This window comes from Cotesia glomerata, linkage group LG3 (genome assembly GCF_020080835.1).
Source record: "Cotesia glomerata isolate CgM1 linkage group LG3, MPM_Cglom_v2.3, whole genome shotgun sequence".
NCBI classification, from domain to species: domain Eukaryota; kingdom Metazoa; phylum Arthropoda; class Insecta; order Hymenoptera; family Braconidae; genus Cotesia; species Cotesia glomerata.
Genome location: NC_058160.1, coordinates 347385 through 364732, shown reverse-complemented (window position 1 = coordinate 364732; position 17348 = coordinate 347385). Strand labels below are relative to the sequence as shown.

The 17348-nt window shown below is 31.4% G+C and overlaps 1 protein-coding gene across 4 annotated transcripts in view; it reads left to right on the top strand.

Moving 5' to 3' along the window:
• The window catches only part of LOC123262261 (unconventional myosin-IXb), a 37348-nt gene extending 20000 nt beyond the window's left edge, over positions 1-17348 (top strand). For 2 of the 4 annotated variants that reach the window (XM_044724439.1, XM_044724441.1), the window contains exons 2-16: positions 5546-5935; positions 7201-7466; positions 9397-9568; positions 10359-10531; positions 10615-10774; positions 10852-11204; positions 12288-12477; positions 12642-12919; positions 13072-13261; positions 14108-14279; positions 14415-14626; positions 14703-14965; positions 16281-16526; positions 16608-16707; positions 17150-17348. In XM_044724439.1, coding sequence (XP_044580374.1) covers positions 5546-5935; positions 7201-7466; positions 9397-9568; positions 10359-10531; positions 10615-10774; positions 10852-11204; positions 12288-12477; positions 12642-12919; positions 13072-13261; positions 14108-14279; positions 14415-14626; positions 14703-14965; positions 16281-16526; positions 16608-16707; positions 17150-17307 — 3323 coding nt within the window. In that variant the 3' untranslated portion in view covers positions 17308-17348. Of the gene's footprint in view, positions 1-5545; positions 5936-7200; positions 7467-9396; positions 9569-10358; positions 10532-10614; positions 10775-10851; positions 11205-12287; positions 12478-12641; positions 12920-13071; positions 13262-14107; positions 14280-14402; positions 14627-14702; positions 14966-16280; positions 16527-16607; positions 16708-17149 lie in introns of all 4 variants that reach the window. The other 2 variants (XM_044724438.1, XM_044724440.1) reach the window with 1 other exon arrangement.

Genomic DNA, 17348 nt, shown 5'->3' with positions numbered 1-17348 from the left:
AATATAAGCAGTATGTTTTATTGTTATAGTAAATATTTATTTATTTAAATTATTAAAAAAATTCTTTTCTACCTGAATAATTTTATTCTTGATTTTTTTCTATATAATTTTATTAGCCCGAGGATGTAAATTGAAATTTATAAATTTATATTATTAAGAGAATAAACAAAATTTTGTGGCCAGTGTATACAAATACATAATTAAAAAATTACCTTGTATCTTGTGAACTATTGACATTTTTGAAGATATAAGCTCATCCCGATGTTACACTCATCAAGACCTTTCATTTGAGTACCCACATCAATTTTTCATATATTTTATATATTTATATATATATTATATATATGTATATATGACACATATCAAAATGCATGTGGGTACTCAAATGAAAGCTCTTGATGAGTGTAACATCAAGATGAGTTTATATCTTTAAAAATGTCAATAGTTAAGAAAGTACAGTGCAATTGAACATGATTAAGAAATGACCTTGTATTTTATCAGCTATTGACATTTTTAAAGATATAAGCTCATCCCGATGTTACACTCATCAAGACCTTTCATTTGAATACCCACATCATTTTTTTATATATTTATATATATTATATATATAAATATATAAAAAAATGATGTGGGTACTCAAATGAAAGCTCTTGATGAGTGTAAAATCAGGATGAGCTTATATATTTAAAATATATATTATATATATGTATATATGAAAAATATATGAAAAATGCATGTGGGTACTCAAATGAAAGCCCTTTATGAGTGTAACACCAGGATGAGCTTATATCTTTGAAAAAGTCAATATTCAAGAATGTACAGTGCAATTTAACAAAAGTCATTATTTAATGAAGCAAAATTTTATCTATTTATAGTTCACATAGTGACTGCAAGGTTGCTAGTTCTCTTTAAACAAACTATCCATATATATATATATATATATATATATATATATATATATATATATATATATATATATATATATATATATATATATATTAAATATTAGCCAATATAATTCACTAAACAATTAATCCAACCAAATACCTACAATTAGTACATAAATAATGAAACTTTATGCTTTAATAGTCTAAGTATAATAGATTCAAGTTAATAAATGCATTGCAGTAAAGCACACCCTGCCTACTAGCATAGCCCTGACGGTTCAGACTACAGTAGATATCACACCCTTTCAGTTAGCAGTATTCATATTAATTTTCACACACCTACACACATGTATTTTATAGATACAAGTGCGGCAAAGCAAACACATACAGAAGGAACTTGAAGATCGGCACGTACAGTACACATAGTAGGGATGCACATCATTCAGATATATCTGTCTGTAAATATATATGATGTGTACACCATACATACATAATATCCCTTGAAGCTATACTACCTCCTGGCCATGAATATCCGTAGCGTAGTGTCAAGAGAACTAAGTCCATGAATTTCTTTGCGTATTGCACACCCTGGTTGCCCGTCATATTATATCTGAATTTTCGTCCTTTACTTCCACTGTTATTATTATTATTATTATTATTTTTTGAGTTATTATTATTATTATATAAGGCAGAGATCTTGTGAATAGAAGCAACCACCAGCAGTCACTGGTCCACTTTGCCACTCTTGGCACTATTATACCCACCTATACACAGAGACGGTGTATTATATTGTGTAGAAGATACTTAAACGACACCCGACACCCTCATTCGGTATTTATTGCGCCTTTTATATGTGTAAACGCCTTTCGAGGGAATATTTTAGGAAATAAAATTCCGTGGATGCTTGTAGACATGTGTTGACATCCGCTGGTTTATGAGGATCATTGACACGCTACATCTTTCTCTGCATTCTATAAATATTAGTAATACTAGTCACTATGTGACTGCCGTGACTTGTGAACTAAAAATAAATAAAATTTTGTTTTATTAAATAATGACCATTTTTAAATTGCACTGTACTTTCTTAAATATTGACGTTTTTAGAGATATAAGCTCATATTGATATTACACTCATCAAGAGCTTTCATTTGAGTACCCACATGCATTTTTGATATATTTTTCATAAATACATATATGTAATATATATTCTAAACATATAAGCTCATCCCGATGTTACACTCATCAAGAGCTTTCATTTAATTACCCACATGCATTTTCATATATTTTTCATATATACATATATATATATATATATATATATATATATATATATATATATATATATATATATATAAATATATGAAAAATTGATGTAGATACTCAAATGAAAGGTCTTGATGAGTGTAACATCGGGATGAGCTTATATCTTTAAAAATGTCAATAGTTCACGAGATACAAGGTTATTTCTTAATTATCTATCTAGAGATAGAGCATACATACACTGGCCACAAAATTTTGCTTATTCTCTTAATGATATAAGCTCATCCCGATGTTACACTCATCAAAAGCTTTCATTTAAGTACCCACATGGCATTTTTTATATATTTTATATACATGGTATTTGTGGAATATATAAATATACAAAATATATGAAAAATTGATGTAGGTACTCAAATGAAAGGTCTTGATGAGTGTAATATCAAGATGAGCTTATATCTTTAAAAATGTCAATAGTTTACGAGATACAAGGTCATTTCTTAATTATGTATCTAGAGATAGAGCAAAATTTTGCTTATTTTCTTAATATTATAGATTATATCTCGAAATTTGTTAAATATCTTTTTTGCTCTTTAAAAAAAATGTTTTTAAATATTTACAGCTTAGTAAAAATTTTTTCTTGGAAAAAAAATAATTTAAAAATAAAAATAACAAACTAAAAAATAAATAAATCTTTTAAAAATTTATCAATGAAAATAGTTAGAGTGGATTTAGTCGCTCAGTCAATTCATAAGTTTCCTTTATGTTATATTACCTCGAGTATGTACGCGATCATGCAGACAAGTTTAAGCCGTGTGAAGCATACATAAGTGCGGAGAATATCTATACACAAAAGAGTAATACCTTTAGGAGTATACATACATGCTTTCGAATAAGACAACTCAAAAAATAACCTGTTTCTTCTCTCTGAGGCTCTCTGAGGCTCTTCTTTTTTCTCACCGACACTGTAGGGATAGATATATAGATATAGAGAGACCTGGTTACTTTAATTTCTGGGTACCCGAATATCAACGAAACCCAAACCCGATGTCAGACCCAGGCCCAGGCCTCTTTCTGCCCAGATACCTGTTCGCTCCCGACATAATACCGAGGCTTATTCATCCGATCCCTTCCATCTTAATTTTTAATATTTTTTATCGGCATATTTTCCTTCATCCCGAGGCACCCGCTATTATCCAAAAATCCGATGGACTATTCTCAATTTACATATTACCAATCGTATATTATTCCTTTTAACCTCTGTCATTATTAAAAATTATAATCAACGAATCTGCACTGTCATTTCATCATTCGTTTAAAAATTTGATAAAATCTCAACCATTAGTCTGGAAAATAATCCAAAGAAGAACTCTTACAAAGAGATTTTAAGTATTGTCTTCCTTTTATAAAGAATATAATTTTTTTTACACATTAGTTTTGTCAGAATTTTCAGAAAAAATTATTTCCTATTCTTATCATTGACAATTTAATTAAAAATACCGTAAAATTGAATAATTAGTTGATTTTAAAGCCTTGAGTTCAAAAATTTTAATTTATTTGAAAAAAAGCCTATTTTTTTATCCTTTTAAACAGCGATATCTTTTGAACGCGTGGTTCGATTTGCATTTTCTTGACGGCATTCGACACAGTTTTTTGAGCCCTACAAATGTATACAAGGTTTTAAGCCAATTGGTCTAAAAATTTAAAAGTTATTTCAAAAAAACTAAAAAAAAACATTTTCTTTGATTTATCATTTTTGAATATTTTCAAACTGCAATAACTTTTGAACACGTGGTTCGATTTCGATTTTCTTTACGGCATTCGACGCAGTTTTTTAAGCTTGATTGAAGATTTATTAAAAACAAATATTAATTTTAAAAGCAGGAAATTAAAAATTAATTGTGGAATAAAAAAGTAATATCTAGACAAATTTAATAAACTTTGATATCGAAATTAGCTTCCGACATAAACGGGTTAATTAATACCCGGAAGCAAGTATTTATTTACGGATATAAAGCTTTGACACTCTATTGTTGATCGACAACAAAAAATAAAACAAAAAAGCGGTAATAATAATAATTCATAATAAGTGAAAGCTAGCTAGTAGTTAGCATTACATTATTATTTAAACCGATAATATAGAAGTTGTAGATGTAAATGTAAATGTCATTGCGAAATCCTTGGATTTTACTAAAATTGATGAACACTTATGTGGAATTCTGCAGTGTTCCTCTTTGTAGTTAACTTGTATTATATCGTCTACACACTTATAGGTGTACTTGTACTGGAATAGTACTAGGTGTAAGTGTGTAGGTATGTATCTAACATTTTACCATTGGGATTAACGGGACTCAGAAGGGGCTAGAGTTTAATGCGTTTACTTGCAGCACAAAATAGAAATTCCTCTCGTTACTTAAATCGCCTCTCTGCTCCAAACTCAAGCTACGGCTACGTATACAATACAGTCGAGGTTTCTCTTCTCTCTTGTGTGTATTCAACGGGTATACTCAGAAAATGCGCACAATCTTCAACAAAATAGCTCGATATACAATACACACTACTGTACAGTCTATAAATGTTTGTATGCAAACATTAAACCCTGTAAATGTCTGACCAATTAAGTAAATACCATTTTAAGAATATTTAATTGTTATAAAATTAGAGCGTTTTATTGAATCATTTCTGATTAATAAGTCTAAATATTATGTAAGAACTTTTTTTTGTTATTGCTGCATTTTATATCAATTTATATTAACCCTTTTTTTTTTTATTCATAAAAAAAATTTTTAAGTTACCTCAAAAAAATTTTTTTTTTGATTTATCATTTTTAAATATTTTTAAACTGCAATAACTTTTGAACGCGTATTTCAATTTTAATTTTATTGACGGTAATCGACGCAGTTTTTTAAGCCAAACAAACGTATACATGGTTTTAAAATAATTGGTCCAAAAATAAAAAAGTTATTTCAAAAAAACTAAAAAAAAAATGTTTTTTTTTTTATTTTTTATTTTTACTACCTTCAAACTGTATTAACTTTTGAACGCGTGGTTTAATTTAGATTTTTTTGACGGTATTCAACGCAGTTTTTCAAACCAAATAAACCTATACATGGTTTTAAGTAAATTAGTCCAAAAATTAAAAAGTTATCTCAAAAAAACTAAAAAAAAATGTTTTTTCTGATTTTTTATTTTAAACTACCTTCAAACTGTATTAACTTTTGAACGGGTGGTTCGATTTCAATTTTCTCAACGGCAATCGATTCAGCTTTCCAAGCTGAAAAAGCGTATACATGGTTTTAGATGGTTTGGTCAAATAACTAAAAAGTTATATAAAAAAATCATAATAAATTAAAAATAAAATAAAATAAGATCCAAGGAATGATAATTTAAAAACTTTGCAGATGCATCCTCGTCAAACGAAGCCTCGCATCTCCAGCAGCGCCTGAAGACCCTGAGCACAGAACTGGTGACCCTCCGGAACCGGCTGCACGTGAGCCAGCCCGGAAGCAACGGCCCGAACGCGGTGAACGGTACGATAGCCTCTCCGGGCCTAGGATCGGGCTCTGGGGGCGTAGGCCCGGCCGTTGGGACGATAACCGCCAGCGCTTGCGAGAAGCCGCCGACTACAGCGGCACCTGCGGTCCCTCCGCGGAACACTCTGTCTCACGCCCACCCGATTGGACACTCTTCCGGGCACAGTGTTACCGCTTCCGCCATTATCCATCCGCATGCCAATCATTCTGCTGCCAACGATCTCGGCCACAACTCCACCACAAACAATTTAATATCTGGTCCGTATATATATATATGTATACTCATACATTTTAATATATACTCCAACTGTCACTTTGTCCTTCCACCCCCACTGCCTCGTTCTACAGCTAGCTCACCAGTTCCTTGTTCCCGGTCTCATTAAAGCTTCATCCCCGATTAATTTCCGCGTTTATAACTCTATTTTCTGTGTATCATCGTCGAGCCTCTCCTTCGACCCCGATTTGTATAGTATAACAGCGTCAGCTAGACTTCAACCCAAAGCCAAAGCATTTTTAATTTATTCCCCATCAGAGATTATTTTTTTTTTTTTTTTTTTTTTTAAATTAATTAAAATTTTTTTTTCCCCGCTAACGTTAATTGTCGCTTTTACTTTTAATTGTAATTGTAATTCCATTTTAAGGCTATTGTTAAATGAAATTTTATTTTTCATTCGAGTACAATAAGGATTTTAATTGTAGGTCTCATAATTAAATATTTATTCTATAATACTTTTAGCAAAACTCGCTACGGTAAATTGCAATTCAAATTTTTATTGAATTATTCCATTCAAATCTCTTGTTTCATTTATTTTTCTATTAAACATTGATAGAATAATTTTTAGTAATATTTAATGGCTCTCCATATTTATTAATCCACAAAAATTACCCACGTCAAAATTTCTCAAAACAAAATTTATCACAAGAAAAATCAATCTGACGAAAATTAATCATCATTTGAGACAAATGATCCGTGATTAATTTTCGGATAGGCACCGTGTTGTGCCTTTTTATTTAAAATAAAGAAATATTTATTTAATATCAATTACCAATTTAATTATGTTAAGAATTAATGAGAAGTTTTGGTATGATAAAATATATTCGAAGATATTTTTGCCATGAACAATTTTGTCGTGGGTAATTATTACATGAGAAATAAAAGACGGTCACCATATGGGTCACCATATTTAATATCGACGGTCTAATTAGCAATTTGGTTAACTCCTTATTTTTTAGAGGGTGATTTTTTATCATTTTAATATGGCAATAGTCCAATTATAAATTATTTAAATTATTCAAACCAAAATATTATACCTTTATTAGATATTAATGATATTAAATGGTTTTTTAAAGTGATAATAAATTTTGAACTAATTGTTTTTTTTGTACAAATGGAAGACTCTTTAAAATGGAGTTAGACAATTTGTTAATTAGAACGTCGATATGCTTGATATAATTTTCATTTTTCAGTAAATTTTTACAATCATAAAAATTCTAGTGATTAATTAAAATAAATTAAAAATTAGATTCCGAAAGATCGAAGCGCCCTGATAATGGATTGGTCTCTTGTGTGACGGCTCTGAGCAGCTTAAGGTCGCCCCCGATTTCGCGGATAATCGCGGACGTCAAAGGAAGCGGGAAGCACTTGAACCAGCGATGTGTTTCCAAAACGGGCCAAAATTCTTCCCAAAATTCCACGACTCTGGAGGATTTGATCCACCTGCCGGGACCTCTCACCGAGGATGCGGTTCTTAAGTGTCTCCAGGCGCGATTCTGTGCAAAACAGTACCACGTAAGTTAATTATTATCATTATATTATTCATATAAAATAACTTTTAATTAATAGGATAAAAATTAAAACATGAAATATTTATTTTAAAAAGAATTTTATGATCTATAAAATACTATAATTCAATTTCATTATTATTATGATCATTGTTATTGTATAAAGCAATTTTTCTTTGAAACTTAATTTAATTGGACTGGCTGGCAAGCTCAGAAGGAGCTAATTGTTAATTCGGAGAATAATGAGGCCTGTTGGCAAGTTTCGAGTCGGTACGCTGCAGGCTGTGTTCACTCTTGGGACCTGAAGAATGCAAACGGAGCACCGAGCCTTAGGGTACCGCCTTTACTTACTTTTCTTCACTTACAATTATATGAATATAGATATGTGTGCCCCGAAATAGACCGTTAAACTTTAAACTACACAAATTTTTTATCTATTTTGGATTTTACTATTGAGATCATCATCTAGGTAAAAATCGTGCTTCCATCGTATTCTCTACGTGCTATAGATATAGATACTGATACGGATATGCGGCGTATAGTAGTCTGCAGGTGCCAACCGCGCATTCCTCTAAAAATACAACCTGTCAAGAAAATATTATTGTAACACATGTCGAGGTCCGTTCAAGCTTCACCTTATCTGATTTTTTGTCTGTTGTTATTATTATCTGTCATTATTTTTATTAGTTTTAATTAATTAATGAGTTTTTTTTTTTTTTTATAATTCTAGTAATTAAATAAATTAGTTAAAGAACGTCAGGTGGTAATTTTTTTACAATTGAGAAATTAAAATTGCTTTTATCACTTGGGACATTTATAATTTAATTTAATTAATTTAATTCAGAAAAATTAAGTTTTGTCATTATTAATTAATTATTTAATTAATTAAAATAGTGAAAAAATAATTCTGTCACAAAGACAAAATTTAATTTAAATCCTGAAGCTGAAATTGATTTTTATCTATTAATAAATCAAGTAATATTATGAATTCAAATTTTAATTAAGAACTTAATTTATATTAAAGTATTTTAGGAGATTTATAATATTTTTTAAATTTATAAAAATACATTTTGATAAATATAATTAAAATAAAAATCGGCTTTTTATAAATGATATAATTTTTTTTATATTGTAATTTTGCTCAGAAAGAACAATTTTGTTAACAAAGAAGAATTCTGCCTAGGGATAAAAAATAAGAACTGTGACATGTCTAAGAAAATAACGAGGGATTGAAGCTAAAGTAAGATAAAAAGGTAAAAGGTAAAAATGATTGTAGAATCGAGCCAACTGATGTCTATTCAGCATTCACGTATCACATACAATTCACCCTTGAGGAGTCTGGTGGGCTGTAAAAAAGCTATAAAATGAAAACACGAATAAAAAATAAAAGATAACTGCAGTATGACTACTCTCACAAGCTCATGCCAAAGTTGACGGTTTACTTTCCTACCAGCTAAAGATCTTGACAAGAGATGCTCATGTTGCTAGCATGCAAAGTGCCTCGGCATCTAAACCACCAGTTTCTTCTCTCTTGCTCTCTTCCTCTTTCTCTCGGTGGATCTTGCGGTAGCAGCTCACGTGGAAGCGGAATCCCAGTTTCTGCACCATTTTCAAATGCATACTGCATATTACATGCCGCATACTACATTACTGTACAATGTGCAGTACATGACGCATCAACAGCAGCAACAACAGTTAACAATATTGTAGATTCCCCATCAGACATCACCCGTCACCCATCAACTCCAAATATCATCCCTTTTTACTTTACTTTATATTTCTTCAGCTAAAAATCAAAATACGATTATCCTGCAAGCTCCGAAGGATATGTTAATATTGTTATTGTCAATCTAGTTCACCCTCGGGTGTCTCAAAAACTCTTGATATTTTTTTATATAATCAATTAAGATTGATTTAACTTAAAAAATTATTCTTAGACGAACGTCGGGCCGATTCTGGTGAGCATAAACCCCTACACGGACGTGGGAAACCCACTGACGTTGACGAGCACCCGAACTGTGCCATTGGCACCGCAGCTGAATAAGGTCGTCCAGGAAGCCGTGAGACAACAGTCCGAAACTGGTTACCCACAGGCCATCATTCTCTCCGGTGAGATTTTGTTCTTAATTTTATTGTATTTAATAATAACATTTTTTTTTTTTTATCTCTGTATAATCAAGAAATGTCCTTGTATCTTGAGAACTATCGAGATTTTTAAAGATATAAGCTCATCCCGATGTTACACTTATCAAGACCTTTCATTTGAGTACCCACATCATTTTTTCAAATATTTATATATATTATATATATGTATGTATGAAAAATATATGAAAATGCATGTGAGTACTCTAATGAAAGCTCTTGATGAGTGTAACATAGGAATGAGCTTATATCTTTAAAAACGTCAATATTTAAGAAAGTACAGTGCAATTTAACAATATATGAAATCCATAATTAAGAAATGACCTTGTATCTTGTAAACTATTGATATTTTTAAGATATAGGCTCATCCTGATGTTACACTCATCAAGACCTTTCATTTAAGTACCCACATCAATTTTTCATATATTTCATATATTTATATATGTATATATGAAAAATGTATAAAAATGCATGTGGGTACTCAAATGAAAGGTCTTGATGAGTGTAACATCGGGATGAGCTTATATCTTTAAAAATGTCAATATTTAAGAAATTACAGTGCAATTTAACAAAATTCATTATTTAATAAAGCAAAATTTTATTTATTTATAGTTCACAAGTCACATAGTGACTGCAAGGTTGCTAGTTTTATATTAATCAAATTTATATATTTAGTGTAACTATAAAAGATTTTAGTTGGTGGAAAAAAATATAAATAAAAAGGGATGAAATATTTTAAAAGGGATTTTATTTACAGGGACCAGTGGATCGGGGAAAACTTATGCATCGATGCTCTTGCTCAGACAACTCTTTGACGTAGCTGGGGGTGGTCCTGAAACAGATGCTTTTAAGCATCTCGCCGCAGCTTTTACTGTCCTACGTTCCCTCGGCTCCGCTAAGACTGCCACCAATTCTGAAAGCTCTCGAATTGTAAATACTGTTTTTATTTTTCCTCTCAAATAAAAAATATTATAATTAAAATATAAAAAAAAATTATAACAATTAATTTTTAGGGTCATTTCATAGAAGTACAAGTAACTGATGGCGCGTTGTACAGAACTAAAATCCACTGTTACTTTTTGGACCAGACTCGCGTGATTCGCCCGTTGCCAGATGAAAAAAATTATCACATTTTTTATCAAATGTTGGCTGGCTTATCCCATGACGAGCGAGGTAATATTTACTTTTATCAATCATTTTTCTTATTAACTTTATTAAGAAATAAATTAATAAATAAATGATTTTTATAGTGAAACTGCACCTGGAAGGCTACAACCTCAAGAATTTAAGGTACCTTCAACACGGAGACACAAGGCAGGACGAAGCCGAGGACGCAATAAGGTTCCAGGCGTGGAAAGCCTGTCTGGGAGTGCTGGGCATCCCGTTTTTGGACGTGGTGAGAGTATTAGCAGCGGTTTTGATCCTCGGAAACGTGGGATTCACCGACGGACCTGGGGTAGAAGTCACCGTAATCGGGGAAAACGAGCTTTCGTCGGTCGCGGCGCTTCTTGGGGTTCCGCCCTCGTCTTTGCTGCGCGGGTTGACTTCCAGGACTCACAATGCCCGAGGCCAGCTGGTCAAATCTGTTTGTGATGCCAATATGGTGAGTTTTCATGCTAAAAATAATTATCTGAAGAATCACTTTTTTTTTTAATATCATTTTAAGAAAATAAAATATCAATTTATTTTAATTTTAATTTAAAAATAATAATCTATATTATTGAAAAAATAAGAAAAATTTTGTGTCCAGGATTTTCATCAATAGTCAATTTATAATGATAAGTATTTAGGCTGCATCCAAAAATGCTCCATCTCTAGATACATAATTAAGAAACGACCTTGTGTCTTGAGAACTATTGACATTTTTTAAGATATAAGATCATCCCAATGTTACACTTATCAAGACCTTTCATTTAAGTACCCACATCAATTTTTCATATATTTTATATATTTATATATTTCACAAATACCATATATATAAAATATATAAAAAATGCCATGTTGGTACTCAAATGAAAGGTCTCGATAAGCGTAACGTCGAAATGAGTTTATATTTTAAAAAATGTCAATAATTAAGAAATGACCTTGTATCTTGAGAATTATTGACATTTTTAAAGATATAAGCTCACCCCGACATTACACTTATCGAGACCTTTCATTTGAGTACCCACATCAATATTTCATATATTTATATATATTATATATATATGAATATATGAAAAATATATCAAAAATGCATGTGGGTACTCAAATGAAAGTTCTTGATGAGTCTAATATCAGGATAAACTTACATCTTTAAAAATATCAATAATTAAGAAATGACCTCGTATCTCGTGAATTATTGACATTTTTAAAAATATAAGCTCACTCCGATGTTACACTCATCGGTACCTTTCATTTGAGTACCCACATCAATTTTTTATATATTTTATATATTTATATATATATATGAATATATGAAAAATATATGAAAATACATGTGGGTACTCAAAAGAAAGCTTTTTATGATTGTAACATCAAGATGAGCTTATATCTTTAAAAAGGTCAATATTTAAGAAAGTACAGTGCAATTTAATTAAAGTCATTATTTAATAAAGCAAAATTTTATTTATTTATAAATCACAAGTCACGGCAGTCACGTAGTGACTGCAAGGTTGCTAGTATTAATAAAATTGATTAATTCCAGTCAAATATGACTCGAGACTCTTTAGCAAAAGCTCTTTACTGCCGAACAGTAGCTACAATAGTTCGTCGCGCCAATAGTTTGAAGAGACTTGGCTCAACTTTGGGAACTCTTTCCTCTGACTCGAACGAATCTGTCCACAATCAAGCGGAGGTTACAAGCCAGCACGCCTCGACAATCGGAAGTTCCGCTGGTAATTAAATTTCCTCTGACAAAATAAAGTACTTTGTTTTACGATCAATTAATCAATTGATAAATTAATTGTTAATTGCAATTATAAAAAAAAAAAAAAAAAAAAAAAATTAATAAATAAAAAAAAAAAAAAAGAGTAAAAAGGTTAATTGTTGTTGACAAAAGGAGGAACAGGCTCGAGAAGCATGACGGCGCTGAACAACGCGGTTCGGCACGCCACCGACGGGTTCATCGGGATCCTCGACATGTTCGGGTTCGAGGACCCTAAGCCGAGTCAACTGGAGCATCTCTGCATAAATCTCTGCGCAGAGACGATGCAGCACTTTTACAACACCCACATTTTCAAGAGCTCGATCGAGAGCTGCAGAGACGAGGGCATACGGTGCGACGTCGAGGTCGACTATGTTGACAATGTTCCCTGTATCGACCTAATATCTTCCCTTGTAAGTGTTTTATCAATCAAAAATTAATACTGTGCAGATCTGAGCACACACACACGTGCTTGCGTTTGCGGGTTTTGTTTACTCTTATCGATTCTCACTCACCAACGCAACACGCCTCGACTATTATAAACACATGTGTCACAAATTTACAGCGCACGGGTTTACTCAGCATGCTGGATGTCGAATCTTCGATGCGTGGAACTGCTGAGAGTTACGTTGCTAAAGTTAAAGTGCAGCACAAGCAGAATCCACGATTGTTTGATCCGAGGAGTCTCGACTGTCGGTCTTTTGGTATTCAGCATTTTGCTGGAAAAATTATTTACGACGCTTCTGATTTTCTTGGTATGATTTCATTGTTTACTTTAAACTAGACAAAATTATTTGTTATAATTGTAGTAGTATATAAGGCATAATTTATTATTTTATAAAAAAAAAAGATGGTTACTATTTTTAATATTAGATATTAATATTGTCTTCTGCTGCATTCGAAAATTCTCTATCTCTATAGATACATAATTAAGAAATGATCTTGTATCTTGTCAACAATTGACATTTTTAAAGTTATAAGCTCATCCTGATGTGACACTCATCGAGACCTTTCATTTGAGTACCCACATCAATTTTTCATATATTTTATAAATTTATATATACTATATATATGTATATATGAAAAATATATCAAAAATGCATGTGGGTACTCAAATAAAAGCTTTTTTTGAGTGTTACATTGAGATGAGCTTATATCTTAAAAAATGTCAATAATTAAGAAATGACCTTGTATTTCGTGAACTATTGACATTTTTAAAGATATAAGCTCACCCCGACATTACACTCATCAAGACCTTTCATTTGAGTACCCACATCAATTTTTTATATATTTATATGTATATATGAAAAATATATAAAAATGCATGTGGGTACTCAAATGAAAGCTCTTGATGAGTGTAACATTGAAATGAGGTTATATATTTAAAAACGTCAATATTTAAAAAAGTACAGTGCAATTTAACAAAAGCCATTATTTAATAAAACAAAATTTTATTTATTTATAATTTACAAGCCACGGCAGTCACATAGTGACTGCAAGGTTGCTAGTAAAATATTTATGAATATGTAAATAATAAATAAAAAAGAAATTTTTTTTTTTTAATTAATTAACCATGTTAATCTTTTAATTTGTGATTAAAGATACAAACAAAGATATCGTCCCGGATGACCTGGTGGCAGTTTTCTACAAGCATACATGCAATTTCGGATTCGCGACGCATTTGTTCGGCAGCGAATTAAAGGCTTTGTACGCGAGCGATACCGTCCCCCGAGGAGTAAGCTTCAGAATATCCCCGACATCCCACACCGATTTGTTAGTACCATTTATTTTTTTTTTTTTTAAATAATAATCATAACAACAACAATTATTGTTATAATACTTAAGAAAAAAAGGAAGTTTATTTTGAAAGCGATCAAAAAATAAAATAAAAAATAGACTTTATTGCAGATTAAACGGCGATGAGCCGATTTCGACACTCACTCAGGACTTCCACACACGTCTCGATAATTTACTGCGTACGCTGGTTCACGCACGCCCACACTTTGTAAGATGCATAAGGAGCAACGCCACAGAAACGCCCTTACATTTAGACAGGAGGGTTGCGATGCGACAAATACGCTCGTTGCAAGTTTTAGAGACTGTTAATTTAATGGCCGGAGGTGAAAAAATCCCTTTTATTTTTTTTTTAATCAAACTTTTAAAGAGTTTTCGGAAATAATATTTATATATGAACAGGATATCCACATCGAATGCGTTTCAAAGCATTCAATGCGCGGTACAGACTGATTGCGCCGTTCAAACAGCTGCGACGGTCCGAGGAGCAGGCTGTCGAGGACACTAAACTTATTTTGCAAAATGCACAACAAGTTAAGAGCAAGTTTGGCGCGAGCACCAGTTGGGCGCTCGGCAAACGTCATATTTTCTTGAGCGAAGGCATTCGGCAGCAGTTGGAAAATTTGAGATCTGAAACTAGACGGAAAGCTGCTACTGTTATTCAGGTTTTTTTTTTTTTTTTTATCAATCTTATTAAGGATTAAAAAATTTAGGTATCAATAAATGAAATTCTAATTAAGTAAAAAGTAATGATTGATAATAATTTTATCAGATTGACTTAAATTGTTTGCTCGTTGAAAAGTTTTACCATCTTTTATTTAACTAGATAACTTGCTAATTACCACCATCACCCTTCGCTCAATTTATTTCTTCCCCTTATTATTTTATCGAATATTGAATACTAAATACCCCGAGGCTGTCAGAAGTATTATCTGTTTTCATTTCAATATTTTATTCCCGAATAATTTAAAAACACGATTAATTATGTTAAAAGCTTTAATTTATTTCTACAAAATTAAGTTCTCATTGTAAAAACATTGGTAATGAATGTAGTTAATATTATCGTCCATAATTATCAATAATAAATTTGTATATTAGGAATGTGGACAAGATAGGATCATAATAATAAACTATATATTATTATTTCTGCGACGTTTCGGTCATTTATTCGACCTTCTTCAGGCATCTGAAAATTTCACATGTTAATAACCAACAAAATAACATAACAATTGCTACAATTACAATATTTACCATAGTACGAATTCTAACAATCACTATCTTACATTGCGCAGTTGCCTTAGTCATATAAATCTTCACAAAGTTAACAAAATTGGTAGATTAATTATTATTATTAATATTCCAGAAATAAATTTTATATGTGTCGTGTTTAATTTATTTCTGGAATATTAATAATAATAATTAATAAATCTACCAATTTTGTAATGATTTATATGACTAAGACAACTGTGCAAGTAAGATAGTGATTGTTAGAATTCGTATTATGGTAAATATTGTAATTGTAGCAATTGTTATGTTATTTTGTTGGTTATTAACATGTGAAATTTTCAGATGCCTTAAAAAGGTCGAATAAATGACCGAAACGTCGCACACTAATAGAAGGATTTGTTTATAGTTAAAAATATTTTTTAATATTTAACAAATTATTTATTAAAAGCCATTTTTTAGTCCTTAACAAATATTTCTTAGTATTTAAAAAGATTTATTAATATTTAATATATGAATATCAGTTTTATTAAATACAAACAAATCATTTTAAATACTTAGAAATATTTGTTTAATTAATACTAAAAAGTGGTCTCTAATAAATGATTTGTTAACTATTAACAAATATTATTTAATACAAATAAATTCTTCTATCAGTGCAGAAATAATAATGTAATTTATTATTATGATCCTATCTTGTCCACATTCCTAATATACAAATTTATTATTGGTAATAAAATTTATTTATTTCTAAAGACAACATGGCGGGGCTGGCGCGTAAGAAGAAGATGGCCGGTAAGACGCATCCCCCTCTCTCTGCCCACTGGAATGATTCCCAAGCAGAATCAGCAATCAAACGGGCACCGCAGCGTGACCAATACAAACACGGGAACTCGACCCCGGCCGCAGCCAATCGCAGGAACTCCTCCTCCGGATCCGACGGAAAAATGCGCGGATCAAAAAATGATCCAGCAAACTTGTACACTTTTTGGACTCGACCTTGTATTTATTTTTTTTAACAAAAAATATTTTAATTCACAGTTTTACTGTGATTGTTTAATAATTAATTCACTTGTTTCTTAGGAACGACCGCCGCCAGTGCCGCCTAGCAGATCTTACACAGTGACTGGAAACACAAAGTTAGGTTATCCCCAAACTCGTGTCATGAAAATGCCATTTCCCGGTAAGCTAATTGCTTTTTTTTTAATAAATATTAATATTAATATTTTATTGAACTAGAAAATCGAACGCGCTTTGCGGGCTTTCGTCGACATGTTTATTGTCGACCATTTAATTAATCAACATTTTTACAAATTTAACTTATTAATATTTAACCGTTGCCATAGTAACACCGTTGCTATGGTAAATGTTATCATAGTAACCGTTGCCATGGTGATAGTTGCTATGGTAATCGTTACCATAGTAACGGTTACTATGACAATGGCTACCATAGTAACCGTTGCTATGGTAACCATTGTTATAGTAACCGTTGCTATGGTAACTATTGTCATAGTAACCGTTGATATGGTAACCATTGCCAAAGTGGTCACCATGGCAACGAAAAGCAACAACAATGAAAACGTCACATCAACTTTTTAATAAAGATTTTAATATTTCTTTATTAGAAGAAGGAGAAGGAGAAGTTGTTCTGCTGAAAGGCGAAACGGTGCTTGTTATTGGTGCTTCTCCGCGCCGCGGCCATCTTCTCGTTGACCACAACAACACGACGCTCCACGTGCCTTATCAGTTCATGGAACTTAAGCCATGTAATATTAACATTTAATTATTATTTATTTAAACTTTTATCGCTATATTAAATTACAA